Below are 12,389 nucleotides of genomic sequence, written 5' to 3'. Positions count from 1 at the left end.
AGTTTGTTTTTTAGGTAAAGTTTATTGAAAGTATGCAATATAAAAGTCAACTAAGTGGCCAAGATAAGCGGAAGGTATATAAGATGAGTTGTGTATTTAAAGAAAATTCTTAAAATAATTATTCTAAAAAAAGAACAAATGATTTAGGCACTTATTCAGGTTTTAATGTAATTCGTAATTATTGGATAAATCGGAAAAAATCTCCAATTGGCTACCTCCATAGAGGTGATAATTATTTGATTCGAACGTTTTGCCAAGTACTAACGATTTAGAAGATTATGATATGGATACTAAGCTTAATCAAGTTGACGAATTAGATACCATCAATTTCAATATGAAATATGGCAACATTGCCAAGATGCAATCAGAGAAGCCGGCTCTGATGTGCTGGGTTTCAAGAAACTACCCACAAGGAACCCCTGGTTTGATAGTGACTGTCGGCAAGGCAAATGCAGACAAACACCAGGCACGCAAAGAGCCGCTGCATAAAAGGACGAGAGCGCTCATGAGCTCTATGAGCAGAAGAGGCGAGAGGAACACCGACTTCTAAGGAGGAAAAGAGAGGGCATGAAGATGTTGAGAGGTTTAAAAGCAGGAATGAAGTCCAAAAGTTTTATGAACAAGTGAAACGAAATTCACAGGTGCATAAACCTAAAACCGAAGACTGCAAAGACGAATGTGGAAACATAATAGTGGAACCGCAGTCAATGCTGAGGATATGCAAGGACCACTTCTGCAGACTGTATAACGGCGACGACGAACTAAATTCCGCTGTCTGGCAGGATAATCCATTCAACATAGACGACGAGAGCCAACATTCCCGTCCTCCCGACTTAGACCAAGTAAAGATTACCATATTTAAGCTGAAGTCTAAAAAGCCGCTGGAGCAGATGGCTTAAGATCTGTAAGATATGGTCGGAAGAATGCATGCCCGATGAATGAAACCTCAGTACTGTTTGCCCGATCCTAAAAATAGGAGACCCTCTAATAAACTGCACTAATTATAAAGGAATCAGTCTACTTAACATCGCTTACAAAACCTTTTCTTGCGTAATATGTGAACGTCTAAAGCCCATTGTCAACAACTTGATAGGTTCTTATCAGTGTGGTTTTAAAAGTCCACACTCGATCAAATATTCACATTACGGCAGATCCTGGAAAAAAACCCAAGAATATCATCGATTTCAAGGCCGCATATGACAGGGAAGGAGCTGTATAGAGTTATGTCAAGTTTTGGCATTCGTGCCAAACTCGTCCGTTTGTACTGGATGATCATGGAGAATTCACGCTGCTCCATAAATTTTGGAAACAACTTAGCAGAACCTTTCGATGTCAAAAAGGATTTAAGACAAGGTGATGCGCTATTAAGCTATTTTTTTAACATTGTACTTGAAAGAATAGTGCAGAGCTCACACGTCAACACTAGAGGCACTATCTTTCAAAAGTCTGTCCACTTACTAGCATATGCTGATGACATGGACATAATCGGAAGAACTCAGCGTGATGTCCATGGGGCTTTTGAGAGTATTGAGGCAGAAGCGGCAAAAATGGGTTTAAAGGTTAATGAGGGCAAAACAAAGTACATGCTGTCGTCAAGAAAGGACCTACAACACCGACGTCTTGGTTAAAACATCACCACCTATAGACGTTACTTTGTGGTAGTCAAGGACTTCGTCTACCTAGACTCCGCTGTAAACGCAGAAAACAACACCAGCGCTGAATTCAAACGTAGAATAACTCTTGCTAACCACTGTTTCTTTGGGCTAAGGAAGCAATTGAGCGGAAAAGTTCTCTCTTGAGGGACCAAAGTGTCGCTTTATAAGACCCTTATCATCCCCGTCCTGCTATACGGTTTAGAAGCATGGACTATGATATGAGAAGAAACGACGAGCTGTACGGGCTGTACAGCGACGTAGACTTAGCCAGAAGGGTAAAAGTCCAACGACTAAGATGGCTGGGGCACGAAGAGCGCATGGAAACCAATGCTCTGGCACGGAAAGTCTTCCAATCGACACCCACAGGACAGCGCAGTAGAGGAAGACCGCGGATCAGGTGGCGTGCACAAGTGGAAGGTGACCTCACCCAACTTGGAGCGCTAAGCTGGAGACATATAGCTAGGGACCGAGCTAGATGGAGAGGTTTGTTGGGTGAGGCCCTAGTTCACACAGGACTGTAGCGGCACCTTAAGTAAGTAAGTCTTGCCAAGTACTAACGACTTTGAAGATTATGATAAGGGTATTAAGCTTAAGCAAGTTGTCGAATTAGATACCATCAATGTCAATATGACATTAATCTTCCACGACAACTTATGTTGTCAAGCATACAACCATAGTTAAACTATATTATCTAGAGGACGGACTTTTCTTTCGCCCTAAAAAACTAAACGTTTTCCTCCATCAGACTTAGCGTGTTGATTGTAGTTAAAATCCGATAAGTTTTATATGGGGTTTTCCATGGGCAAAATAAAGTTATTTATTCCTGATCTAGATCTATAAAACACACAAATTTCCCCTCTTATTGCTTTAAATGAGGCAATTTTAATTGATTTGTAGCAGATCCGCATTTTTCTCCCTATTAACTCCTATCTCCACAAATGTTAATACTTATTTAAAAAAAAAATGTACTTGGAATTTGACAGCTTCAGCTTCGGCTTTGCCTGACGCCTATCACAATATAGCTTTGACCTAACGTTTCGTTTGACAATCGTAAGGAATTAACGTTATGTAACTTAATGTGACTCCAAACGGAAGCTCTAGTTCAATTATCTGAACATTTGCTTTGTCTGACAGCTCAACAGCTGTAAAAAAATTTCAACAAACAAAATATTTGCTCTTTGGAGGGATGAAATAAAAGAAATGTCATTCAAAGCAACCACGAAGTAAGGCCACCGTAACGCAGACGTAGCCGAAGCTGAAGAGTGTTTGTGATTCATCCATAAAGGATTTACAAACAAATATGGAAGAAGGTTTTTTCAGCATTTTTCTTGTAGTTTTTGTTTTATATTTTTTATCGTTTTTCCTTAAAGGTGCCTGCAAGCCAACAGTTTATAGAGAAGTGCTTACTTTAAGGCGTTTATTTTAGATTAATCAATCAATGAAGTTCGTTTGATTAGCTTTATTTAACCAGAACATCTAAAAGATTTATTAAAAAACCTAACGTTTGGTGACGTGACAGATTGTTCACAAAATAATTACATGCGTGACAGATATTTCACCGAAAGTGAAAGGCAAGGTTAGAAGTCATATAGCGTATGTAATTGCTCAATTAATATTTCTTAGATATTAAAATCTTAAAATTTCAATTTTCAAACTTTTGACAGCAAAAACGAAATGTATAAAAATACGAACATTTCTGAGATCTCTGAAATATAAACTTGCCATATTACTGCTGGTCTTCCAAATAGAAGACTGGAAACTGGAAAACTTCTGTCATCTGAAAACAAACAAGAGAATTTAGTTATAAGAAAGATATATTCTTTTAGATATTATTTTGATTTTTGAGATACCGGCTTTTCTATTAATTGAATCAGGGAATTTTTTGTGTGTTTGAATACAAATTCTATAAGGACAGAGTATGAAGTATGTAGAAACTAATTAATTGAAAACCACTGCTCTATTTATTATTTGCTATTTATTAAGGCTTAGTGTCGACGGACTAGAAGTTTATTTCCCTTACGAGTACATCTACCCCGAGCAGTATGCATACATGGTGGAACTCAAAAGGGCACTAGATGCCAAAGGGCATTGTCTGTTGGAGATGCCCTCAGGAACTGGCAAAACTGCAACTTTATTGTCATTGATTGTGGCATACATGATAGCCCACCCTGAGAATGTACGCAAACTTATTTATTGTTCTCGTACAGTTCCAGAAATTGAAAAGGTGGTCGCAGAATTGAAGAGTTTATTGAATTATTATGCAAAGCACACGCATTCGCCTCCAAAGATGACTGGTTTAGTTTTGAGTTCAAGAAAAAACATGTGCATTCATCCGGAAGTTAGTAAGCAGCATGAAGGCAAATCAGTGGACGGAATGTGTTTTGGCCTAACAGCGAGCTATGTTCGCGAAAAAGCTGAAATAGACGGAAATACTCCTACTTGTAACTACATAATAAACTTTTGATAGAACATTTTTTTATTTACAAAACATAATGTTTACAGGTCAATATTATGAAGGTTTTAATTTAGAGGGCAAAGAATCAACACTTCCCGAAGGAGTTTACAGCCTTGATTATTTGAAAGAGTATGGAAGATCGAGGAACTGGTGCCCTTATTTCACGGCACGATATGCTGTGAGTATTATTGATGTTTGTTTTTGTTGTTATTTTTTATTCCAACTAATCATAAAAAGTATGATATAGTAAAGAGTTTTACTTATATTAAAGTTATTTTTTTAACTAACGTAACTAAGTTAAGCTGAACAAAGACTAACAAATTGCTATAAGGTTCAGTTGTTATTAATTAAATATTTCAACAAATGCGTAAAACTTTTGTTAAGTTTGTAAATAGGAACAGTTAACTGCTGTGCAAAAGCAGATATGATCCGAAGTGTTAAAGTGCGTGTCTAAAGGTTCATTCGGTTCATCTTGTTAGATATGCTTTTCCCAAAGGCTGGGCAGAGTATATAGAATTCCGAGCATTCCCGCAATGCAAAGAATTCCGGAAGTCATGGGATTTTGATTTTTCCCTTTCCAACGTTATACAACTTTTCGAAATTAGTTTGAAAATAGTTCCAACAACTTTAGTGCAAGAAATCAGCAGGCTTTGGATTTGAAATTGAAATGAATACCACAGCACCTAGATGTTGTTTCCAAGTTATTTTGTATTGCTTCACCCAAAACGCAGAAAACTATCTATATACCTATATACAAATTAATTTAGAATTTATTTCACAACTCATGTTTCAGCTCAAATGAAGCGTTGGCTTCATCTGGAATAGCTGCAACTCTGCTAGAAGGCGGACGAACTGCGCATTCTGCCTTGAAATTACTATTAAACATGCATATCACCGAAACACCAATTTGCAACAACGCCAAAAATAGCACAATGGCCAAGATTCTACAGGTATGCAAATTAATTGCTTGGAATGTATGCACAATGGCCCATAAGAGGTCACTGGAGGCGCTGGACAGAACATTGAAAGATCTTCGTGACAACTTAAATATTTTTGGTGGGGCCATGATTCTGTTGTCAGGTGATTTTCGTCAGACTGTTGCTGATGAACTAAATGCATGTCTAAAATCGTCGAATTTGTGGCAGTACGTAAAGACACTCTAATTAACAACTAACATGCGAGTATTTTTGCAACATGATGAAACTGTAAATGTGTTTGCGAAGCAGTTTTTAGATATTGGAAATAATAAAGTTGCAATGGACCTCTCGACTGGATTTATCACATTAACCATAGATTTCTGTCACATCACAGATTCAAAACAGGAGCTTATTCAGTGTGTTTTCCCAGCTGTAGCGCAAAAGTTTAATAAACATAATTGGCTGGGTGAACGAGCAATATTGGCAGCGAAAAATAAAGATGCCGAAGTTCTCAATGCGACCATTCAGAATTTTCTTCCAGGACAGTTAGTTTCCTTCAAAACAGTCGACACAGTTATGAACCAGGATGACGTAGTTTTTAAATTCACTGGAATTGCCTGGATTACCACCTCACAATTTGCAGTTAAAAGTAGGATCACTTGTCATCATGCTGCGTAACATTAATCAACCTCGACTATAAAATGGAACAAGACTGGCTGTGAAAAAGGAAAATACAAAGGAGAGGAAGGATGTTTGATCCCGCGAATACCGATGATTCCAACAGATTTACCATTCGATTTTAAACGCTTACAATTTCCAGTATGTCTGGCCTTTGCGATGATAATAAATAAATCGCAAGGACAGTCTTTAGTAGATTGCGGAATCAACTTGGAGTTTCCCTGTTCCGCGCGTGGACGATTACATGTCGCGGGTTCAGGCGTCGGAAAACCTTCTTCTTTGTTTATTTACGCACCACAAAACAAAACACATGGTTTATAAGAAAGCTTTAAATTTATTAACAAACTGTATCATAGCACTGTGTGTCTGTTAATAAAAATTTAAACCTTATAAAAGCCAGTATTTCAGGAAAACTCTGTTTTTTAGAGTAACCGACATGATGTGTTTAAAATAGTAATAAAACTTCATGCTTTATTACAAAAATGCTGTTTTATTCAATACGTTTTGTTTGTTTTGAAATTAATTTATACAAAAGTTTAGGTCTTTTATTTATCGATTCCGGCAGTACGCCGCGCCGTGTCAGCTAGTTTTAAATACAATTGACTTTTATACTTGCTGCTATAGTAAATTTACTTGATTTTCATCTTACTTTTCTAACAGTTCCGGTTATTCCTAACCACAGTCGTTGAAGTTGCTTCGCTTTCTTAATATTTATGTATATTATTGACTTTTTTCCACGACTCTGAAAATTTGAGCCCTTAACATTAGTTTCAAATACTCTTCCACGGCACGTGAATCTTTCTCATATAAAATACACCAACAGTCTTATTTAAAAACGCTGTATAGAGCCTACATAAAGTTATGTTATCTCTATAATGCCTCTAAACGCAAAAATGCTATTTATAAAACTTATACAAGGTTGCATAGTCCCATAATAAGCTAAACGCGTTTTGAGGTTGAATAGAGCCTACATAAGGAAATTATTGTTATTATTATTTCGTAAATGTCATTTTGATTTCTCTCCTCTCTTTTTGAAATTAAAATAAAAACAATAATGCCTCTCGAGTTTAGCTCGTGAGCCGAAGAAACAAAGAATCTAAAAAAAATATAGATTTTCGAAAGAGAATATCATACAAATAATTGGAATTATTTTGTTATATTTTAGTTGCTGTGACAACTAGCAGATTTTATAGTACTTTTGGCACTTTTTTTGATATAAGCATTGTATAACTAAAATTTATAGCAGATTTTTTTATAAATAGGAATTTTTGCAACGTTACATAGAGCCTACATAAATCCTTATTCACTGTATAACTATTCATCTGTTTAGCGAATTCTATTAAATAAGACTGCAAGACTTTATTTCTAGAGTTCAGTGGAGTCTTATGGCATTATCTCACCTAGAGAGATTTTCTCAAAATTGTACGCTTCAAGTGTTCATTACGGTTTATAACTCTTACCAAAAAAGAAAATTGCGCAAATTAACATATTTTTCACAAAATTCTTTCTTCTAATATTTTGGAAATCACAAGACCTAAAGAAAACTATGAAAACTATATTTTATCATAAACCTCATTGTTGCTCAACTATAACCTGGCTATACACATCGGTAATCAGACCGATTTTAATGTACGGTGTGGCAATATGGTGGACTGCTTTAGAGAAAGGAATAAACCGGCATAAATTAAATAAAGTCCAACGTTCAGCTAGCCTCTTTATAAGCGGATCGCTTCGCACGGCCCATTCTGTGGCACTGTACACCTTACTCTACCTAACACCCCTTGACATATTTAACAAACAAATAGCTGCAAGCTCTGTTATTCGCCTCAAAGCTTCAGTCCACTGCGAAGACAACAACATTGGCCACTCCGTAATTCTTAGGTATTTAGAATCAAGTCCAAAGCACACAGACTACACCATCCCCCAACTGCAATTCGACAGAAATTTCGAGATCTTTATACCTCCCAAATCTTTCTGTTGCTTTTGGCGATAAAGGAAGTCTTGTCCTTAAGGAAAACGTGATATCAGCATCTGATATCCGTATTTTCTCAGATAGCCAGGCCGCTATCAAATCTCTGGACTCTGTCTCTACAAACTCTATGATAACAGTCCATAACTGTCGATCATCTCTAATGGAGATGGCACATTAGTTTAATATTCACCTTTGCTGGACCATAGAGACATTCCAGGTAACTGTAAGGCAGATGAACTCACCAGGAACGGTACAGTACAGCCCATCCTACCACGTTTGACTTTGGTCTTTAACGATCTAAACGATCTAAATCATATCAGTATAATCAGCCTCTCCCGTTTCGTAAGGAACTCAAACTGGTTCCATTGAGCTTAGGAGGAAGCCTCAAGATTCATGTGGTATTACAATGGGCCATTAAACTGGCCTAAGTGTGTCCGTTCCCATCTTGGACAGCCACTGCAACCTAACCTAACCTTTACTTTCAAGAAAATTAATTTAAATTTATATAATGTAAACAACATAGTTGAACAAAATCAAATAAATACCATAATTTTAAATTTTCAGATTGCATATGCCACAATTGTTGTCTACAGTTATCATTACCTACTAGATCCAAAAATAGCTGAAGTCGTTTCAAAAGAACTGCAAAAAGAATCAGTTATTGTCTTTGATGAGGCACACAACATTGATAACGTATGCATAGATTCAATGAGTGTGAAAATAAATCGAAGGATTGTAGAGCGGAGTACACATGCTATCAATAATTTACAAAAAATAGTACGAGAGTAAGATTGTTGCATTTTTGTCAGTTTATTTTTATTTAACTATTGCATTAACTTTTAAGTATTAAAGAAGAAGATACAAATCGATTGAATTATGAATACCAAAGAATGGTGCAGGGGCTAAAGGATGCGAGTGAAAGACAAGACACAGATATGGTGTTGGCAAACCCACTTTTACCAGCAGATGTTTTGAAAGGCAAGTGTTATTTTCATATTCAAATTTTACAAACTTTCAACCTAAAAATATAAGATTTTAGCGATAAAAACTGCGAGGACTGCAGTATTGCAAAAAAAATTAAATTTTGTTTTCAAAATTTATTTATTTATTTATATCCAAATCAAAAAAAAAAAAAAAAACGAATAAAATGTTTTCAATCACTTTTTCGTTACAGAGGTTGTTCCAGGCAATATTCGTAATGCCGATCATTTCATTAACTTTCTTCGTCGTTTTGTTGAGTACATCAAAACTCGTCTTCGCGTCCATAACGTTGTTCAGGAATCACCCGCAAGTTTTCTTAAAGATATTGCTGCAAAAATATGTGCAGATAGAAAGCCTTTAAGATTCTGTGCTGAAAGACTAGCGAGCCTCTTAAGGACACTTGAAATAACAGACATGACTGAATATGGTGGCCTAGTTGTGGTAACAATTTTTTTTGTTATATACATATTTCAAAACTGTTAGATACCTTTAAAATTATTTACGTAATGAATTTTTTTTTTTAAAGATAACTCACTTTGCCACTTTAGTCTCAACTTATACAAAGGGCTTTACAATCATCATTGAACCTTTTGATGACAAAACTCCCACCGTAGCGAATCCTATTTTGCATTTCAGCTGTTTAGATTCATCGATTGCAATGGCTCCAATTTTCTCTCGCTTCCAAAGCGTTGTTATTACTTCAGGTACTTTGTCTCCAATGGATATGTATCCTAAGATTTTAGATTTCGATCCCGTCGTTTTAAGTTCCTTTACTATGACATTGGCAAGGCCATGTTTGTTACCTATGGTAAGTTTTAAGCAATATTATATTGATAAAAATAACTCTAAAATATATTTTTAGATTGTTTCCAAGGGAAATGACCAAGTAGCTATTTCATCCAAATTTGAAACACGAGAAGATACTGCTGTAATAAGAAACTATGGACAACTTTTAGTCGAAACTGCAAAAATTGTTCCCGATGGTATCGTTTGCTTTTTTACATCATATTTGTATCTAGAATCGGTAGTGGCATCTTGGTATGATCAAGGCATTGTCGATACTCTATTGCGTTACAAACTTCTTTTCATCGAGACACAGGACAATGCAGAAACAAGTTACGCACTTATGAACTACGTTAAGGTAGCTTTCTTAATAAAATAAATAACATTACTCACTAACGAAATATTTACTTTGAGGCTTGTGATTGTGGACGTGGTGCGGTTTTGCTGGCAGTTACCAGGGGAAAAGTATCGGAGGGTGTGGACTTCGATCATCAATATGGAAGGGCAGTTCTTATGTTCGGTATTCCCTATGTGTATACTCAATCAAAGATTCTTAAAGCTCGACTTCAATATCTCAGAGATAATTTTCAAATAAATGAAAATGATTTCCTAACTTTTGATGCTATGCGACATGCTGCTCAATGTGTTGGTCGTGTACTTCGTGGAAAAACTGATTATGGAATTATGATATTCGCCGATAAGCGTTTTTCTCGCCAAGATAAACGTGGTCGCTTACCAAAGTGGATTCAAGAGTATTTAGTTGACAGCTACTGTAACTTAAGTACCGAAGAAGCTATGCATTTAGCTAGAAGATGGTTAAGGCAAATGGCACAGCCATTTACACGAGAAGATCAACTTGGAATATCCTTGCTCACGTTAGAGCAATTAGAGAACTCTGAAAGAAAAAAACTTGAAAAACAATAAAAAATAAAATAAATACATTTTTACAGGATTCAAGATTTTTATTTTGGAGAAAAATAGAATTGAGGAATAAAGATTGGCTGAAAATCTTATCATTGAAGTCGACAGATTATTTTGAAATGGAAATAAGAAATTTACCAATACGATTTATTGTGTATGCCTAGTAATTATTTTCTGGCAAAATGCTAATATTTATAATAAGAACGGTTAAATAACGTTGATACATTTAAATTTTTAATTTTGTTTTATAGCCTACAGCTTTACTGTTGTTATTGCTATGCAGGTTTTGTTGAGTTCTTTAAAGTAGTTAACATATCATTTTGCATTAGAAGTGCTCTACGAAAACAATTTCAAATATTAAAGACTGGTTCGCCAATGGTTAGATTGTTATTCGCTATCTAAAGACTACATTATGTCAAAAAAAATGGATTAAATCTTTTCTTTATGCAATTTCTATACCGTGTGTCTGTCAGAAAAAATGTCTAGATGGATTTTAATCATTTTGTAAAAATGTGAGGTAATCATCCACCAAATATGGATACACTTTGAGCGAGAGAACTGCGGTCTAGAAACATATCCCCACCAATCGACAGGAATTTGACAAATACCGAGATTGACGGATATTTACAACAAATGGACGAGACAATTCAACGAACTATGGAAAGAACTTTACCGAAATACAAGGAACGAGACACTACGAACTTGTACGGTAACGCGACTACAAACGCACTGCACAGACACAAAAGTAGACTTCTAACAAGGCCTAAACGTTTGTACCGGAGATTTATTGACCCAAGCAATCTGGAGGTTAGGACATTGAAGTCGTCGATAAGAAACGTAAACAAATTAATCAAAGAAAACTACCGATTAACTACCGATTTGTACTGGGACAAGAAAATTCGGGCCATTATGTTTCCGCAAATTAACAAGATAGAAATGAATGATCAAAATGACGTTTCTTGTCTTAAGCTTCAATAGATACAGGAGACGCCGTCTTGGACGATGACTTCTTTGTTGTCGAAGATCCGCAGGAGAAAGCAGAGGCCGTGGGGGCTGCTTTCCATCAAGTGTACAGGATGAATCCTAGCATTCGCCCTAATCACGACCTGGAGAATAAAGCCCTGCAGCACCGCTTCTACCTTCGTAACGACATAACGCAGTGGTGATCCGAGAATCTCTGTTTTACCAGGTTCAATGACGAAAACTTGGCAAATGCCATCATCGCCGAGAAAAACCGGAATAAAGCCCTATTAGTCACGAAGTTAGAGCACCAGCTCGTCTTCGGTTCATTAAAGAAAAAGAAGTCAGCAGGGGTCGATGGTATATCCAACATCGTGCTACGACATTTACCGCAGGAAGCTGTGGACATTTATACGACTCTGTTCAACAACGTTCTGAATAATGCATATTATCCGGTCCGTTGGAAAACAGGTGTGTTACATCCTCTCCCGAAAGGGAAAGGACAACTCCAATCCGGCGAATCTCTGGTCGATAAGTCTTCTGCCAAGTATCAGTAAGATATTCGAGAAGGTTATAAATAGAGCTCTGTCCAAGTGGGCTGAGAAGAACAAAATAATTCCGGATAAACAGTTCGGCTTTAAGGCGGGACATGACAATATTCATGCTGCGTTTAAGCTTGTTTCTGATATCCAGTGGAACAAATCAAAAAGGCAATGTACGGGTGTTTGTCTGGTTGACTTGAAGAAGGCCTTCGACACCGTATGGTTAGAGGGTCTGTATCTAAAGTTAAACAGAATCTACATAAGTAAACCACTGTTTTATATGCTTTATGACATGCTAATGGTTTATTGACAAAATTGGCAATGAAACATCAACCAAAATCTTTGATATTACAAAGGGGTTTCAATAGGAAGCGGTTAACCCACCGATCTTATTCCGCATTTACACCAGTGGCTGATAGCAAGCCTGACTCAGGCAATAGCATACGCCGACGACCTAATTGCGTACAGAAGGGCTCCAAAAATTGAGGTCATCAAGACACTTTTGCAGGGTGACTTCGACAAGAT

At 36.6% G+C, this 12,389-nt stretch overlaps 1 protein-coding gene across 1 annotated transcript; it reads left to right on the top strand.

Moving 5' to 3' along the window:
• The first annotated feature begins 3,458 nt into the window (after positions 1-3,458).
• Positions 3,459-10,393, top strand: LOC129951244 (general transcription and DNA repair factor IIH helicase subunit XPD). The gene is made up of 9 exons (XM_056063322.1): positions 3,459-3,578; positions 3,639-4,096; positions 4,158-4,288; positions 8,242-8,462; positions 8,522-8,655; positions 8,852-9,099; positions 9,185-9,466; positions 9,521-9,799; positions 9,856-10,393. Exons 1-9 carry the CDS (start codon positions 3,574-3,576, stop codon positions 10,363-10,365), a joined length of 2,268 nt encoding a protein of 755 aa, XP_055919297.1. The 5' UTR covers positions 3,459-3,573; the 3' UTR covers positions 10,366-10,393.
• The last annotated feature ends 1,996 nt before the right edge of the window (positions 10,394-12,389 follow it).

The sequence above is a fragment of the Eupeodes corollae genome, chromosome 3 (assembly GCF_945859685.1).
Source record: "Eupeodes corollae chromosome 3, idEupCoro1.1, whole genome shotgun sequence".
NCBI classification, from domain to species: Eukaryota; Metazoa; Arthropoda; class Insecta; order Diptera; family Syrphidae; genus Eupeodes; species Eupeodes corollae.
The sequence above is the reverse complement of the archived record's forward strand: the minus strand, read 5'-3'. Positions and strand labels throughout refer to the sequence as shown.

Excerpts from the sequence above, each read along its gene's own strand:
- LOC129951244 (XM_056063322.1), top strand. Across the intron at positions 9,467-9,520 it reads GGCCATGTTTGTTACCTATG|ATTGTTTCCAAGGGAAATGA; the intron begins GTAAGTTTTAAG and ends ATATATTTTTAG. Across the intron at positions 9,800-9,855 it reads CACTTATGAACTACGTTAAG|GCTTGTGATTGTGGACGTGG; the intron begins GTAGCTTTCTTA and ends ATTTACTTTGAG.